General features: G+C 38.6%; 1 protein-coding gene across 1 annotated transcript; it reads right to left on the bottom strand.

Moving 5' to 3' along the window:
• Positions 1 to 1,326: 1,326 nt before the first annotated feature.
• dgkab (diacylglycerol kinase, alpha b) lies at positions 1,327 to 18,150 on the bottom strand. The gene is made up of 24 exons (XM_022208598.2): positions 17,988 to 18,150; positions 17,309 to 17,390; positions 15,416 to 15,492; positions 14,244 to 14,388; positions 13,811 to 13,885; positions 13,637 to 13,686; positions 12,310 to 12,384; positions 12,040 to 12,156; positions 11,775 to 11,892; positions 11,526 to 11,614; positions 10,783 to 10,893; positions 10,598 to 10,696; positions 10,462 to 10,512; positions 8,511 to 8,584; positions 8,085 to 8,159; positions 7,918 to 8,003; positions 7,747 to 7,836; positions 7,484 to 7,644; positions 7,317 to 7,381; positions 7,126 to 7,216; positions 6,860 to 7,040; positions 6,619 to 6,739; positions 5,855 to 5,915; positions 1,327 to 2,834 (listed from the first exon to the last, which is right to left on the bottom strand). The coding sequence occupies exons 2-24, from the start codon at positions 17,379 to 17,381 to the stop codon at positions 2,754 to 2,756; spliced, it is 2,166 nt and encodes a 721-aa protein (XP_022064290.1). The 5' UTR covers positions 17,382 to 17,390; positions 17,988 to 18,150; the 3' UTR covers positions 1,327 to 2,753.
• Positions 18,151 to 19,073: the final 923 nt, after the last annotated feature.

Genomic DNA, 19,073 nt, shown 5'->3' with positions numbered 1-19,073 from the left:
AATGTAAAGTATTAACTTTAATTTTATTTAAGTATTTCTACTAGATGTTGCTTTATACCACTACATAAATACCTGTTCTAGTGTGATAAATGAGATTCTACCCTCAGTAACCTTCGTACCATATGTTAGTGCTGGAAAATCTGATAATTAGTACACCAGGTATTAGATAAATGCACTTTTTAGAATAAGATTTCAGTAACATGTCATAAAACTTAAATGGGCATGCTTATTTCAGAATCACTCACATTTCCCAGCAGCATTCAGTAATCTTTCTATGTTCAAAACAAGTAGATTTGACATCTAAAAATATGTTTTTTTTCAATGTGACATTTGGATTTTCAGTTTGTTGACATTTTAAATGACTTATTGGCGAAATCAATTTGTTAAAACAGAATTTTAGAGCCCATTGGTGAGTTGGAAAGCCATGTTGTCTTTTAAAAAAAAAAAAAAAAAAAAAACCACCCAAATTTCACCACTGATCAAGACTAGAAAGTGTAAAAACAGGAAAAATTAGTGCCATCAGGAAAAGTAACCAAATCTAAGCTTCAAATTGTAGTAATGCATCACAATCAAATGTATTTTGTTTAAAAAATTGCCCAAAGTAAACCATCCAGATCCAGATCCTACAATAAGAGAAAGAACAAGGAAAAAAAAATGCATTAAATATATGTCAAGGCATGAACTGATTTAATATAATATCTTTATTTTGTCAATGTGTGGTCAAAGATGGAACTTCATGATGCCTTCATTTTTTCATATTTCAAGTCATCCATATACTCATCCAATATTGCTGATTCTGAAACAATAACATGATGACAAATAACAGGAAAATTTTTAGGCTTTTATCTGTAACAGTTCTGAGATATTGTCATCCAAATAACCTCAAATTTCAACGTGCAAAACAACATGGGTTGACGGGCAATTTGCTTTTCAAATATCTCACCAAGTATTTGACATATTGAGCTAAATTTCACTGATATTTTACATTTTCATACTTTGTGAAAAATAAAAAAGGTTTCAAGCAAATTGGAGATGCCCCCTGATGATTTAACCCACCTAGAAACAGTCTGGGATTCAGAGGGTTAATCTTTCATTCCCACCGTTTCCCTCTTTGCTGTTTCCTCCTTTGTCCCGTATGTCAGTCGGTGCTGCACTGCTTGCTGACATGATTTAGGACACATTAACTAAGATTCAGAGTTTTATTAAGTGGGCAGTATGCAAACTAATGCTTCCTACATACATGTTCTTGGTTAAATAAAATACACCAGTCAGTGAACTGATATAATCGCTGTTAAGTGCTGTTTAAGACAGATAAGCACACAGGTGTTTGTACAAGCAAATGTGTCTTTATTTATTTAGTAGGTGGTTACAACCCTGTTGCTCTTCCTACTGTATTCACTTTAATCGTACATTCTGTTTTTAGGTGACTATATCTTGTGAATACAAATGAAAAAAATGCTATAAGCAGCAATTATCTTTGTTGAACAAGCCAATAAATAAAACTAGCTATTATGTAAACCTTGGGATGTGCTGCCGTTTGTCTTTAAGATGACTTTAACACTAAAAATGGTTGTCTCTCACAGTGCAGGGAGTCCAGAACAACATATTTATCTATATTAAAATAAAAAGACTCGGGCATTAATTACAGAGAGACAAAAAGATGTGTTTACATGATAATGAGGCATAATGAGGCAGCGGGTAAAATATAGTTTGTCAGTGCGGTGCTGCATTTAAAATGAAAACACATTATTGCCGAGAAACACATCCAAATGACCGACACACAACTTGACATTAAGACATTAAGATCTGAACAATAAACATTTAAGCATTCATGAATCGAACAAATCAAACAAAAAGACAGATGCCTGAAAGCTGAAGACACATAATGCACATTATAGAAACAACATGTCAGCTTGAACTTGTATTTTTTCCTCCAGTCACAAAATGCAGCACTTTAGATAATTTCACCATATTTTAGCATTACTACATTATCAGTAATCTTTAGTGTGCTCTTTTAATGGGAGAATCCTGTCACAATGTTGACTGCAGGACAAGAACACGATAGAAGCGAATATTACTCATGTCCAGTACATCTTAACTTACTTCAACACACATTACATTAAGCTTAGTAAATCTGGGAGAGCTGTACTAAAGCCCCATGCAGTCACATTCAGTCAGGTATTCTCACATTATTCCATCATCTATTTAGGATGAACTCTAACATACAGTGAATATCTACTTTTCATTCAACTGGATGAACACTGATGGTGAAAGACATGAACACACACAGGCAGGAGAGCATTGTGGATGGAGGTGAGCTGCTCTAGGTGCAGAGGAAACTCAACAAGACAATACTGTAAATACGATTCAACACAAAAAGAAGCATCACAACGTAAAATACTTGAAGTAAATAGGATGTTTCTTATCTATATACTGTAGATACACAACATACTCTGCTTTGTTATTTACAGAAATGCGTTATATCTGAATTGGCACACAATAGCAGCGACCCGTCTGATGAAAGTTGCACTTTTGATTTGGTCCGTCAGTTTTGTCTGAGTCTGTGCAAGCAAGAGTTTACAATTACAGCAGGGATTAAGTGCAAAGGACAAACACGATAAAACGGAATAATAAAAACATACAGTTACACACTCAGCAGTGGACGTTCTCCTTTAAAATAGTCATCCTGCAGCTTTTTTTGTGCCAACACCGGCAACCTGCAGCAGACTGGATCATGTAGAGCAAGAATTTCTCTACTTGAGGTGGAAGAAGCCGGATGGTTTGACCGGTGCAGCCATCAGCATGTTGGCTTGGTTCTTGTGAGTTATGTGGATCTAAAACGAATACAAGATCAATTTAATTACAGTTTAACTGCTTGAGATAAAATTCCTTCAAATAATGAACATGTTGTCAGTTATTTTTTAGGTAAACCAGAAAAAAAAATAATGCAGTCAAAAAATCTTTCATGCAAAGTATATGTTAGAAAGTTTAGTTTTTATTCAATTCATTTATTTATTCATTTATTCATTTTTGGAAAGTTTGCATTTTGGATTTATAGATGATTCTGAATGAGTAACATTTATATCATTAAGGGTAGATTAATTAACAGAAACACAGGTGCTGGTCTGCTTGAAAAGTCGAAAAGTTGTTCTTGACAACAGCTTTTTATTTGGAAATTCATGTTTTTATGTTTTTGTGTTTTTTATGCCAGTGTTTTTAACATTACATTACAGTGTATTGTGCAGGTAGTACGACGGCAAGAGGAAGCAGGCAGGTGCACATAAGCCATTGCACAGGCGAAGCAAGGGTAGTGGATGACATGGAAAAGAGTGGAAAAGAGGAAGATCTCTTGGCAAGAACTGTGGGATGCGGAGACGTTTAGAGCAAACTTCACCATCAAGGCGGCCTGTGATGTCCCACCATCACCCAAGAACCTCAACCAATGGTATGGTGAAGACCCCACATGCTCTCTCTGCCTGTCTCCAGCTACACTCAAACTCATCTTACTGGTCTACAAGACCAGCCTCGCTCAAGGCCGTTACACCTGGTGGCACAACCAGGTGCTGAAGTGTCCAGTGTTGAAGACGCAGTGCGTGAGTGTTAACGCCCTTCTATCCATGTCGACCTGAAGTCAAGAAACAACATTTGTCCTCCTCTCTTGGCTGCCCAGATCCTCGACAGTTGAGGGGGCATGCGATTGGAGGATGCTGGTAGACCTGGACCAAAAGCTTTGCTTCCCACCTGAGATCACATCCACCAACCTGCAACCAGACCTGGTGCTATGGGCAGCTTCGCTTAGGCACGTCTGCATCACCAAGCTCACAGTGCCCTGGGAGAGCTCGGTAGAGGAGGCCTATGAGCGCAACAAGCTGAGGTATATGGAGTTTGCTACCAACGCAAAACAGCGAGGCTGGAAGGTGAAGTTCTGACCAGTCGAAGTATTCTACAGAGGATTTGTAGCCACCTCGACATCCAGGCTTCTCCAGGAGATGGGAGTAAGCGGGAAGATCCACCGGCGGGCATTCAAGGACCTCTCCACAGCCAATGAAAAAGGAAGTCAGTGCCTGTGAATGAAGAGAAAGGACTCCACCTGGGTTTTCAGGTGAGCAGATGTCATCTAGGGGTGAACCTGGGATTCACTGTTGAACCCTCTGGAGGCGTCGTGGGCCTATCAGCAAAACACCGATGAAGGAGGGCGCCTACTTGATAACCCAGAGGATGCCCTCACTCACTTGCCCATTTTAGATGTCTCATGTATGCAAGAAGGGATATCAACATCTAGTCCGACACAACAGATGTGGATAATTGAAGGAGAAAGGTTCATTTGGTAGTTTTCCATTAATCACAAAATTTAAAATGCCGTTGAAGAAGTTACTGAACCACAAATTGCTCACATTGTGCGTGAATTGGAAAAGAAGTTGTTTTGCATGAGAGAGCTGTAAGGCCTAATTTCACAACAGAACATCACTCTCTTACTTAGGATCACATGTCAAGGTCTGCCAGTCAATAGAAGTGGCTACTAGGACCGGATCTTGAACACTTCTTTGCCACAATAGCAGTTTAAGGGCGGGTTTGGAGCCGGCGTCTAATCTCAAACCAGTTCTTCGCCTTCGACAGTCAAAATAACCAGCTCCTGTTAATTAAAACAGGTTCCTGAGTGACGCTGGTGCTTTATGCAGCTTTCCACTGAAGGAACTGTGCAGGAACAGCCCTGTAATCTGATATTTTCAGGTTTCATTGGGACGTCAGATAAAACCGCCCCAATCATGACGTCATTTTGAGTGTAGCAAAAAACAACAAATATCAGGTAGTAGATATAAATCCAGTTCTATGTGCATGTAGGAAATAGAGCAAAAGAGGTGCTATGTGTGCCTATATGGCAAATTTTACATTGAAGATAGTAATGATGGGCAAGAGAAGACTGCTGTGTGACAATCTCAAGGTAATCTCTGTTTTCTCCCCCAAAACTGGCCCTGTAAGATGTTCTACAAGGGAGGTTCTTGTGGTTGGAACCCGCACAAAAGTTATAGCTGCCCTAAAACAGCCCACAAGTTCCTGCCATGCAACGTGGATTTCTGCTGGTCTGGAACCAAGAACAGCTTATATCAGGGGCTGGGAGGTGGGATTATTGTGACCAACAACACCAACTAAAACCTTATCTGATTGTGATGGAAAAAATAACAGAGCAAGATCAGAGCTAATCTAAAGAAGAAGAAAAACCAGAGCTTAGGTATGCATGTGTGAAGTTGATGATGTCAATATTTGTCAAATTTGTATTGCTGTTCAGTGTTTTAATGTCATCACTTGGCATTTTATAAATGCTGGTGCATAGAGCAGCATTTACAAACACTGACTGCCGTTTTTGCCAGCATTTGTAAATACCAACAGGTGATACTGGGATATCGAGAACCAGATAAAATTAGATGAAATATGAGAAGATATGCTTTTCAGGAGTGCTCTTTTGGAGAGACAAACTGTGTTGTTGCACTGTGGTCCTCGATAATATTCAGAATAACTAGAGGGAGCTTTATTAACAAAACTGATGCTGTAACAGATGCATACAGTAATGTGATACCTCACTGAAAAAACAAACGAGTTGTGTTTACAAGTTCAACCAACTTCGAACCACAACTAGAACCTGGTTGACGCTGGGTTTTAGTGTTTTCAAGCCTCTTGTGTGTTTGCATCTTCAGGATTCTCGTTCACTGTGCTGTGTCAGTAATGTTCCTTTATTCATTGTCAAAATACATACGTGAATGAGCGTAATACACGGCACACTGTGTTACTGTTACCACTGTCCTCTATCAATCCAACAGATAATGTCTGAGTCTTACAGTAGGCCAATAATACTCACAGTACAAGGAGGCTGCATCCAGGGCTCCCCATCAATCTGCATGGGCAGAGCTTTGCTTGTCCTGCACACATAAAGGAGGAACGTTTAGCTAAACTGGGCCACATAGAATGTAAATCTCATACCCATATGCGTGGAGCAATAAAACAACAACAGTATCTGAACACACAATAAAAAAAATAGCCACAGATAGTATTATTTGTTTGGGTCCTAACTGCTGTGTACCAGCTGTGGTTATTCTTCAGACTAAGATGATATATTTTAGTGCTGTTTTATTGCTGTTTATTTTGTTGTTCTATTGTATATTTTATGGGCTGCAAAGTGGTGGAGTGGTTAGCACTTTCGCCTTGCATCTAGAAGATCCCAGGTTCGCGTCCCAGCTTTCCCAGGATCTTTCAAACATGGAGTTTGTATGTTCTCCCTGTGCATGCGTGGGCTTTCTCCGGGCACTCCGGCTTCCTCCCACAGTCCAAAAATATGCTGAGGTTAATTGATTATTCTAAATTGCCTGTAGGTGTGAATGCGATTGTGATTTTCTGTCTGTATATGTAGCCCTGTGACAGACTGGTGACCTGTCCAGGGTGTCCCCTGCCTTCGCCCGAGTCAGCTGGGATAGACTCTAGCCCCCCCGCGACCCTAGTGAGGATAAAGCGGTGTATAGAAGATAGATGGATGGATGATTGAATGACTGATTGACTATGATTTGTGGTGATTCTGCATTGCATTGTTAGGTATCCATGTTATTTCTGTACATAAAAGATTAAGACCTGATGGTAATTTGGGAGGTCTGTGCCAGTCTGTGTCCGGCGCTCTTCAGTCCAGTGTAGATCTGTCCCATCTCTAGGACTCCTTCCAGCCCCACAACCTCCAAACGCTTATCGCTAATATCTAAAGAGTTACCAAACACAAACGGATCAAGTTCAAAGAGGTCCAAAAAGATTAAATCACTACTACAAGAATCCAGGTTGATGACATCTGCACACACGAAAGAGAGGATGATCCAACTACCTTGTGAGACTGTTTTAAGAAGTTCGGGGTCGGTGATGACTTCACTGTGCTCCACTTCTGCTGCACCGTCAGGCTTCTTGGATTCACCCCAGAGGTTGGAGCCTCCGTGCATGCTGGGTATGTTGAGGACAGCTATTCCTTCTAGAGACATGTTGCTCAAGTTCAGCTGTCTCCCACAGCACTGATGTCACAAAAGAAATTGAAACATTAGTTACAAGTTGTCAGTTTTAGTGAAACAGCTCAATGCCAGTAGCAAAAACCCTGACCTCAATCTTGAAACAATCCTTTAGCCTCTTACAAGAGGAAGAGATGGTCTCCGAGGTGGCAAACTCAAAATACCAAAGCTTGTTCTTCATTCTTTAAAGCAGCAGAAAGCAACAAGAATTTCACTTTCAGTTGTTAAGTAAACACAATTTACATGAAGTTCTTTGCTCTTATGGTTAATGTGAATCCTCACCTGCTGTTGAACCTCTGGGGGTGTTTCTCTCTCATGGAGTGGAAACGATGAGCAATCGAGGCATCCTGCTCACAGAGACAGATATTTTCGGCAATGTATTCATATTTCTGTGTGAAATCAATAATCATGTGATGTTATTATTCCTCCCTGCTGGGTTTGTGACTCACCACTCCAATAGAGAAGTAGTTGTTAATGATCTCGTAGGGAACCGGGTCTCCTGCCTCCTGAGGGTCGTCTGGTATCACCTGGATGCTCCAGCGGTCCAACGGAACCAACTCGCTGCCTTCAATCTCCTTCAGGATTTCTCTCAGGTCTGACCCCTCATATCCTTTAGTGAGATTACACCATACAACAGCATAACTGTACAACATATGGAGCCAACATCAGCGACTAGTAAATGCTTTTACAGTTAAAGTTTTGACTGTTTTACCTCCTCCCCAGCGTAGACAGCGAGCCATGTCGTTCCCGGTGCCCAGAGGCAGGACAGCTACAGGGGGATGCACCTGCAGATTCTCTTTGTCTGAAACCACAGGTATTGTGATGTAAGATTTAGTCTTCAGATCTTAATCAGCTCTCCGAAACTCAAAAAGACATGCACTACCTATTGCATCCAGGAGCCACCCGACTGTACCGTCTCCTCCGCACACTAAGATCCTGTACTCATGCAGGTTGCGGAAAAAATGCAGCCTAAAAAAGAAAGTCAGTATTAACATACACAATCTCAAATGACGTGTAGATTGAAACTGCAAGTGTTAAAGTGTTGGATACCCTGGAGCAGGACCTCCGTTGGACAGGTTGTACACCTGACGTGGGTTCAGCAGGTACTGAAACTTCCTGAGCACTCTGCATAGAAACACACAGGAGATGACAAAAATTACTTTTTTTATTGCAAAGAGAAAGAAGCACATTACTTTCAAACAGAGAAATTCATAGCATATTTATGAATAAAATATGATTGTAAGAAACTGGCCCATGAAATGATGATACCCCGGCACATAAATACAATAAAATTATCAATGTATCATCTTATCTCTGCAACTTAAGTTGAAAAAATGCCCCCAAGAAAGCAAACCCTTTTCAGATAGATTAATAAATAAAAACAAAACCTTGTATATTCGTCACATATTGCAAAGAATTCTATGACGTGAGCAGCATACTGATAATTTGAGCCAACATTTACTCTGTGCTGCTCACCGTTCACCTTGCTTTCCTCCACTTTTTGGGTTTACAAACACCAGCAGAGGGTGGGTGTCTGGAATTGGAACAATCTGGAAAGAGACAGACAGACAAAGTAAGATCTGGTAAATTATGTAATAATCATTATGTAACTTAATTACAGACACATGCTGCTTTGGATGTACATAGAATGGCTTAATTCAAACTACTGCTGCTGCTGCACCTTGATTTAAACACGACCACCATATACCGTGACACCAAAGACTGAGGTTTGTATCATGTTTTGCTCTGAAAATGGTATGTTTTCTTCAATATTCAAACAGAGACTAAGTAACTTTCCCTCAGCAGCAACCACACGCAACTATTAAATACTGAAACACAGATTGGCAGAAGCATTATTCAGTGATTTCCAAGGAGTCCAAAGACATAGGCAGGGGACGTGAGATGTGTTTCAGAAATCAAATGAAATTTTACACCAATTACAGAGAGCACGGTGCTTTAAAAAAACTGTCCATCTGCTGCTCCAACATACCGTATGTTTTCTCAGTACTACAGTTTGTACATAGATGTGTTTGGAGTGTGTTTGTGGCTGCACACAGAATGGATAATGGACGTTTGTCAGTCTCTGGCACTGTTGATTTGAGGGATAAAGGGCTAAACAGGAACTCCTGACATAAGTCAGTGATCTGATTCAGTGAGGTCACAATGTAGGTAAAAAAAAAAGTAATTCATGGAAAACAACAAAAAATTTACTGAAGTTTTCTTATTCTTCTTTGGTAAGTATGTATTTGTAAATTAACAAACCAACCAGCAGGTATTTAAACTACTATGCCAAACTATAAAGATGCCAAATTGCGTTGATTCTCCTTTCTTTAACAGGATATTTATTATATTATCTATACTGTATTTTTCTGCCTTCATAAATTCCATACAAATTTACATAAAATAACAACAATGCTGTGGAATTAGACATGTAGCTCTTTATGCCCACACTATCAATTTAACTTTTTAGTGATTTTAAGGTAAATCTTATTAGTTTTAGATTCATATGTCATTCAAATTCTGTAATTTTTGATACAAAGCATATAATCTTTATTTAACTACATCTAGCATTAAGTATAGATCTTTTTAAAAGAGTACAAAGTTGAAGTTGAGAAGTGGAAGCTGCTCTCGAGGATGAAAGATGTGCTTGGGGCGTTTCACATTTCCATCACACTCCTGCTGCTGCAGCTCATCGTGACCTCATAGCTGCTTATAACTTTGCACTTTGTCCCCACAGATATTTACTTTAGATATTTATTGACAGCATGGAATCGACGGAAGAGTAGAACGTGTTAGATCAGAACTAAAACTCTTGTTTTTGTAACAAAGGGAAAGGCCATTTTTAGTTTTTCAGTTCCTCATGAAGGGCTCTGTAGAATTATTTGTGAATAATTGGTTGGAATTGTAAAAACGGTGCCTTAACAAATTAAACAAAAGTGTTTTGGGATCAATGCTTTTGTCTTCTCAAAAAAGATTGTTAATTAACAATCTTGAACATGTGTTAACTCTTGACTGAAGGGAAATTCTTTAACTCGGCAGTGTTTCTCCGCAAAACATAAAGAAAAACGTCTGTAAATGTATTGTTTTGGCTCTTCATTTGAATCAGAGTATTTTACTTTCATTTTCCTTTTTTTTCTTTTTCACAGTGCAGTTACTCTACACAGCATCATGCACTGTTATCTTACATAACTGTGACAGATGTCTTTGCCCATTACTTCATCCAACACACTGAGCTGAACCAAACAAAGACAAACGTAAGGCACTGAAAATCTCTAAAAAAAAAACAAAAAACACGATGAATCACTGAAATCAGAGGATCTCCCAAAAGCAATGATATCCAGAAAGACAACTCGAACGCGCCCGCACAGATAAAAACACATGGGTGTACAGTTGGAAAAGAGAAATGTATGTAGGAAGATTCGATAACCTGCAGGACGTGGCCATCAGGAGTGACGTTCAACAGGCTGGTGTCCTCCTCCTGCACGACACAAAGACAAACAACCAATAAAAGGAACGTAATCCTGAACATCTCCATCTGTTGGTGTCATTTATAGTCATTGTACCTTTGAGACGGCATAGATGGCCCATGGAGGCAGTATGTGATCTCTCAGTGGGCCACAATCACACGTCGATAATCCAGAGAAAAGACACTCATCATGACGCTTTAAAAGAAGAAGAAAAAAGACTTGGTGAAGATCGAAAAGGAGGAATCCGCTCTTACTCATTCAGCTAAAGAACACCACCTCACCATCTCCTGGCACCACACACAACGCCTCCCCGCTAAAGTTTTGATCTTCTTGTGGCAGACCTGACACTTGGTGGAGTTACAGTCAGCTCTGATCCAGTCATGAGCTGCTATCTGAGGCACAGAGGAGATGGAAAAACACAAGAGAGGTGTTATCCCACGTTGCTCATGCAATACCACAAACTTTACAGCGTGTTTGACATTATTGTTTTCACGTATTCTTGTACTTCATAGAGCAGTCTGACAGTGCTTTGTTCACTGCTGCTGTGGTGAAACACAACGACCCATCCTCGACTGACTGCAGGAAAAATGATGTTGAGAGAATCAGCACAGACCACACCCTCCTCCAGAGCAGCAGCGGCTTCGGATTTATGACTTTTCGGATAAGCACTGACTTGGCACACGAGCATCACCAGATCAAACATCCCCAAAGCGCCTCCCCCACCAGGGGAGGAAATTTAGGGGGCAGATTTTGTGAATCAGTGTGTGGTGGTCATTACACTGCACCAGAAAAAGCCTGCAAGCGGATCATTGTCTACGCTTTGGGCAAAATTAGGACGTTTAACAGATGCACAGAGCAGACTGTGCTGGCAGTAATCCACACTTCAAAAAAAATAAAACACTGATGGGTTGCACTCACTGACTAATTCACTGCAATGTTCCCTTGTTGTTTATGTGTTTACTGCCTTTTGGGTTTTAGTCAGTAAAAAAGAGAAGTGATGAGAATTGTAAAGTGTGTTCCTTACACCTATTTCCTTTTTGGATTTGACAAAGGTTCGAGCGCAGGGTTCGGGGTTCTTGTTGGCACACTGGCTGTGGACGATGTACTTGCAACCTGGGAGGAGATAAACATAATAGAAACAATGTAGTATTCTCTTTATATAATCTTAGAATAAATGGCAGACACTGACAAACAGCAGACTACAATGTGGAAAAGGCTCCAGTGTATTTGTGCAGTGTTCGGCTGCCCCCTGCTGACGTCTGTGAGCTCTTACAGGTGCACCAGAGTCCCTGCTTGCCGAGGCCCAGCAACATGCCCTGGCACACACTGCAGTAGGTCGGCTTGTTAAAATGCTTCATCCTCCAGATGTGCTGCCCATCTCTCTCTGTCATCTGTGGGTAAAGAAACAGCAAAGCACTGAAAGCAGCAAGTAGTCCTTTAGTTGAATAGATGTGACTCACTCAAGGCTGCATGAAGAAGAAAAAGAGAGGTTGGTGTGAAACTTTCAAATCGTGAATGGGTAAAGCTTTGTTTTTCACCTTGAGTCCGAGCAGAACAAGTAAAGGCACATTGTTCATGCCTCCCTTCAGCCACTCCTCCAGGGTGACGGTGCCGCTGTCGTCCACGTCGATCGCCGTCATCATGTCCTTTAGCACCTGTTGCATCACAAAATGACTCATCAGGTCTGTCTTCTGTGGCACTTTTCCTTTTACATCCCCTTAGAGCTCTGAGTTGTCATATTTAGGCTCTCCGAATATCAGAATCATACAGGTTTAAATAATAAAAATTAAGAAAAAGGAGGCTCATACTGGTCTGAGTTCAGTCACGTCCCAGCCGAGGTAATCAGCAGCTCGCATCATCTGGGTGATGATACGATCCACCTCCTGAAGGACAGACAACAGGTGGGATTAGTATGTGACCATCTTGATTCGTGTGCAAAAGTACAACCAGGAAGGTCAAAAGGTGCAAAACACAACCCATTTAGAACAGAACTAAACACACAATTTAAAAGCATTGTATGATGTGACAATAAAAGGAAAGTGAGGACAGTTTCTGCAACTATCTGCAGAATAAAACTGAGAATGAAGGTCAGGTTTAAATACAAGGATGTTTTTTCTTTGCATAAATAAGGACGTTTGTTCTGGATTTGAAATGTTTTACATTTATCAGTCTACAAAGACATAATTAGTGAGCAACACATTTACTGTCAGAAGTGTTTTCTGTGGTTCTAGTTTCTTTTTCAAGGTCAATATATAATTGCGGGACTTTTTGTATCATAGTTGACATTTTTACTGTTTTCAGGTCCTAAAATCAACATGGCTGCCTAACCAAACCCCACATGGCATTTTTAGAGAAAGATTCTTCTCAAATATTCTATATTCAATTGAGTAAAATTGAAATTGAAAGTCATTTATAACGATATTGTGTTAAACCTGTTGACATAAATCCACGGTTGACTCACACACTACTTTATATTTACTAAAAGCCTTGGAGTCTTGCCAGTCTTTTCTTCAGGAGGAAATGACATCATGTGGAGCAGGTCACGTGATCTGGAATTAACACACTTCCTTTAGAGGTGCTTTTGTAATGAGTTACTTCATTGAAAGTGATTTGTTATTTCCACATAAAATTTGATATATTGCCAGAAAGAAATATCTGTCATGATTATCTCAACTTAATAAAAACAACACAATCAAAACTATTTTTAGATTAGTTCATTTTATTATTGTTTAGCTAATGAGAAGGTGGTTGTTATTAAATTCAGATGGTTATTTGGTTGACATTTTAGTGATATCCAGTCATTTTAATTAAAAAGGGATTGTTTCGATAATAAATAATTATGGAATTTGTAAAGACATGATCAAAATGAACATAGATAACATTTTTTTTTAAACAAAAATATATGCAAGATATAGCTCATGGACTTCAGAAGTCCCTCAATTATATATTGACCCATCATCATTTTAATTTGGAAAGTAAAACTTCATTTTCAAGACCTATAGCAATCTGACTTTGAGGTTTTCAGTTATTTTAAACTAATAAAGTACGGCTGGCTTAAGTGTATGCAAAACCATCATTTGTGTTCCATGAACTTAGACACATTTGTTTCAGTGTCAGAGACTTTGAGTAACTTACAGAGCTGTCCAGGAGTCCGTTGCAGTCTTTGTCGTACAGTTTGAATGTAACTAGAAGAAACAAAGTCAAAGAAAGAGCCAAAAATAGTTTTGTCATTTGCTTAGATCTTCCAAATCATCACTGTAAATCATTTATCAGTAATAAATGAAGGTAAAAAATGCTGTTCAAACCAACATTCAAGCTTCTCCCGTGGCTGTCCATCTTCCAGCACTGAGAAGTAACAGGACACATCACGAAGAAAGACCCCGCCTGTAAATAAAGAAACTCTTTTGAACAAATTGGAAGCGTTTATTGCATAACTGAAGCCTAAAACAACGTGTATTAAGTTCCAGATTAAAATGTAGAATTGCTGCGTAAAAGCAAATAATCTATTATAGTTTTGTCATTGGAACAGGTGCACTAATCTCCAAAGCGCCAGCCTCATTCCTGTGACGCACTGCTACAAGATAAAAAATAAAAACAGACAAGCAGGTGGGCGTAGAACAAACTGTCTTTGAGCATCACTCTGTCTTTGATTATTTTCAGGAAGTTCTGTGGGGCTTTTCCAACCACACTCAGAGCTGAGCGGTGTCGTCTAAAAAAAGATCACACGTTCAAAGCACATTACCTCCTTTGGGCAAAGCGCTCTTTGTGGGACCATCTTGCTCTACGTGTTGAAAATAGCGGAAAAGGCGTTGGCAGAAATCTGCAGGGAAGTCGTCCACTTCTAAGTAAGTCTTGAGAAAGAGGCAGAAGCCCACGGCATCGACACACTGAGGAGAGGGTCAGAACAAACACATGCAAATGTTATATTTATATTCACAGAAGCATTACGTCTTAACGGAACTGTAATCTCTAGACAATGTCCAGGCAAGAGCATTGTAATTTGCGGCTGATAACAGGAAATGTAATTCATAGACATTAATCAAGCAGAGACTGAATTTGACTGAAATTTCCAAATTAAAATTAATTCTAAATTAATAAAATTTCTATATTGACTATAAATGACTACAAATAATAATAACATTTAATATAGAATTAAATTAAAAACAGAACAATAATAATAATATTAATAAGTACTGTACAAATAAGCAACTACTTAACCCTCCTGTTGTCTTCATTTACAGGCACCAAAAAATATTGTTTTCTTGTTTGAAGAAAATCCAAAACTTCAGCAAAAAGAATTCCCCAAATTTCTGAAAATTAGCAAAACCTTCAGGAAGAAAATACCAATAAGTCTTTAAAAGGTTCCCTAAAAAGCATATATATATATGTTGTGTAAAAGCAAATATTCTATTATAGTTTTGTTCCCCAAATCCCCTAAATTTGGCAACAAATTTCTTGTAAACGTTTTCAAAAAATGAGAAAAAAATCTCCCAAAGAAATCCTAAAAAATATCTAAAATGATTACATATATATCAAATATATAAATATAACTTAGAACATTTTCTTTAAGAACATTCAGAAAAAAATCAACCAAAATCCAGCGAAATTCGCTGGATTTTGGTTGATTTTTTTCTGAATGTTCTTAAAGAAAACATTTTTTTACTCCTTTTTTTTTACACCAAAAAATTTTCAAAAATTCCCCCAAAATGTTGAATATGTTGAAATTTTCACTGTGAAAATCTGTGTTTTTTTTCCCCCCACATTTTCAAACTTTACCATGAGGGTTAATACCAAATGAGGGTTAATACCAAAGGAAATTTCATGCAACATTTAGTAGACGAAATGACAAATTACAACCACATAAAAATTAAATGTTGACAAATGTGTAATTGTTTTCATAAATAGCTGAGGTACCTCTCCAACGCTGTGCTGAGCCAGCCGACCTCCTGCATGAAACTCCTTAATCACGTCTTTCACCCTCAAACTGCTGTCTGCAGGGAAGCATGGCAGAGCTCGACAAGTAAGTGAATCCACGAACACAAAACAACACAGCAAAATAATAAAAGTTTAATGCGATTATGCAAATGACTGATGAAAAAAAGCTAAAAACACTAGAGTAAAATGGAGAACAGCAAAGCTCGGTAAGGCCTGCTGTTTGTCACACATTCGCTGCATCAGTTACGAGGCCCCTTTGCGCTCAAACAGCAACTAAAAGTGAGATCACCGCTAATTGTGGACGCTCCGGACGAACACTGTGCATTAAATGTGGGTCTGAGCCCTGCAGTCAGAGGTAACACACAGCAATCTTTTCCAGAATGGAGTAATTATCTGTTCATCCATTATCCAAACACTCTCCCTCCCCGGCACTAAAAGCCTACAGAGCCATTTCATTTCTTTCAAAGCCTTTGAGTGGACTGTCGAATATTTTTAGCCCTTTCTGTTTCCTGTACATCTATATAATTCTCCATTAGCTCTGGATCCAGCACAGCGGTGTACGTTTTAGACAAATGCAGAGGAGATCCTCCAGAGAGCACTGGAAAGTGTTTTTTTTCCCCCAATACTAAATGTTTACAGCGGTCTTTACTTTTATTTAATAATATATACACTTCAAGTTTTAAAGTATCTGGAAGCACGAAGTAAGTAAGGGATCTGGTAGGTACAAGAAAAGTTTGCACACTCCTCTTTTTAGCACACAGGTGCTTCAATACTGGACGTATAAACTGAAAAGTGATCAACTCAAGTGATTAAAGAGTCATCTGAAGGATCTGGGCGTGTGAACTGATCCTGCTTTTACTGGACTTTGACTGTAGTTCTGTTCTTCTTATCTTGGTTTCTCTGCCTTAATAAATCACTCTAACAGCAAATATTTGCTTTCCTAAAACTATAATGTGATATTCTCCGAAAGAAAAAGCTGCATGCGACAGTGTAAACAGACTCAATTACATTAAAATGTGCTGCATTTACAGTCAGACTCAAATTACAGTACAGATATTTAGTCCCTTGTTACATTTCTATATGTTACAGCACATTTTAGAACTATTATTATGAATGCATTAACCCTGTAAAGCCAACTGTTGCAAAAATACATCAGTTTTATTTTTTTATTATTATTTATAATTTATATTTATATCAAAATAAATATATATTATTTATATATACTATTATTTTTGCTCACTTTTTCTATATTTGGGTTTTAAAGAATCTCTCTCTCTCTCTCTCTCTCTCTCTCTATATATATATATATATATATATATATATATATATATAATATTGTTTTTATTTTTTAAATTACTATTCTTTATTATTTATATCTAAATAATTATATAATATTTTTGCCATAGTTTTCTATATTTGAGTTTTGCAGATTACATATACATATATAGAATATTTTTAGTTATTAGTTTTTAAAATATATATTATTTTGCTCATTTTTTATATTTGGGTTTTACAGATTATATATAGAATATGTTTGCTTTATTATTATTATTATGTGGGATTTACAGGGTTATTTTAAATGTGGCATTTAATTTTTGTAGCTGCTCTCGCTGGACCTCAATCTCACTGCATAAAGTGTAAGTAGATGGTTTGATCTGCTGCGTTGCCCCATATTTTTAGAGCGGATTTGATTTGTCGAGTTTTGTATTCTCCACAGAGTAAACACTAACTATTGCGGTGTAAGAAAAGCACATTAAATTACAGATAAATATAAGAGTATATAAAAATACACCTCCAGTTGGCTGCTTTATGGGTTAAATGCAGTGTTGATGTACAGATTACACCCAGTAAATACTCAAAGTGAGGACTTACATTCCATGTACTGCTGCAGCTGGATGAAGTCCACGGGCGTCAGGGATCCCTCTGCATCATCAGACGAGGCCATGCTGATCAGCTGCACAAAAAAAAACAACACAATGACAGGTCAGTCATAGAAACAAGGAGGCCATCTCTGGCTCACATGAACCGGTTTGCCTACATTCCAGTTATTGCACATAGTAGAGGAAACACACCTCTGTTCACAGACACTGATCACCCACAGTGTCTGGTATTTACACAGCAGACCAAGTAACTGAAGATTCCCAGGAATTATCAATGGAAATTTCAACTGATCTGCTACTAATTTCCTTTATTTTATCACACTATAAATAACTGTTGGGGGTCAAAGGTTTCTGAACAACATCTGGAGGGCAGAGCAGCTCCACAGGAACAAGTAGTAAAACAACAGACTGTATGTTCCACAAAGACGTTTAACAGTAGCCTATAGAACATTGATTGTGCAGGTAAATGTGTCCCACTAAACCCTCTTTGTAAAATCCCATCAGCTTAATCAGCAACGCATGACCACAAATCAACAATGAAGAAAAGAACATCCATCAGACAGGATTATAACATGGAGTCAGTGGACTGAGCAAGTGAAACACATGTCTTCTCTCCTCTCGCTGCTCCTAAAGTGCTACTCCGGTGTTTGAAGAGGACTGAAGCTTCTTACCTGGGCTCTGTTTCCGTCTGTCAGAGTGCAGCAGGTGTCGATTAAAAAAAAAACGTCCCAAACAGCAGCTCGGCCGCTCAACTCGGTCACATACGTCGGTAACCGGCAGATGGTACTTGTGGGTAAATGTGTGTTGCGGTATTAGCGGATATAAAGGATTAAGAAGGGCGGAGGAGGAGCTTTGGAGACATAATTACTGTTAGTGGTGGGACTGCCTCGCGCGTGCACGCACACGCACGCACACGCACTGGTTTGAACGTACCCAACAAAGTTAACACATTTTCTAAATGAAGCCTGGAAACGAGAATGAGGTTCAATCTTTAGGACAATCTATGAGTGAATGTGAGTGAATGAAAGCATGAATTCACGAATTGGCTCAAAAACTCACAGAAGCATATTTCCCGTATTTGCACTTCTCAGAAAGTCAATAAACAAGTACAATAGATGTGTAATGCAAGTAACAGATGTTTAACTTGACTCATGGTTAGAAAATACAAGCTCAGAGGGTGAAAGTAAAACTGGACAAATGATCAAAATGCAATCATGTGGACTGAGGGAAATCGTTAAATAGTGTATATATTAAATTGGTATGTCTTCTTTGAGTGTTTTTAAACACTTCCCATCAAAATAATGGATGTAATTTTGTTTCCATCTCAACAGGAACAGTAAAGGACTCTGAGGTCCACAAGGCATTCTCAAACAAGAGATGAGATATGTTAATGCATTGTCAATTAACTGAAGATACTACAGGATCAACTGACAGGTCTCAAGTTTTATGTTGATGCAGTAACACTCAAGTCTGCCATTAAGTAATTAATTATAGCTGCAATACCCAAAGAGGTAAGATAATCACATTTTAAAACCACTTTATTGCACATTAGAGACAAACTGAAGATAGATTGAATCAATGTAAGTATAAAACACATCAATACAATAGCAGACAGCTCATTCTCTAACCTCTAACTCCCACAGTCCAAAAAAATACTGAAGTTAATTGATAATTTTAAATTGTCCGTAGGTGTGAATGTGAGTGTGCTTATTTGTCTCTATGTGTAGCAATGTGATAGACTGGCGACCTGTACAGAG

Source organism: Acanthochromis polyacanthus, chromosome 5 (genome assembly GCF_021347895.1).
Source record: "Acanthochromis polyacanthus isolate Apoly-LR-REF ecotype Palm Island chromosome 5, KAUST_Apoly_ChrSc, whole genome shotgun sequence".
NCBI lineage: Eukaryota > Metazoa > Chordata > Actinopteri > Pomacentridae > Acanthochromis > Acanthochromis polyacanthus.
The sequence above is the reverse complement of the archived record's forward strand: the minus strand, read 5'-3'. Positions and strand labels throughout refer to the sequence as shown.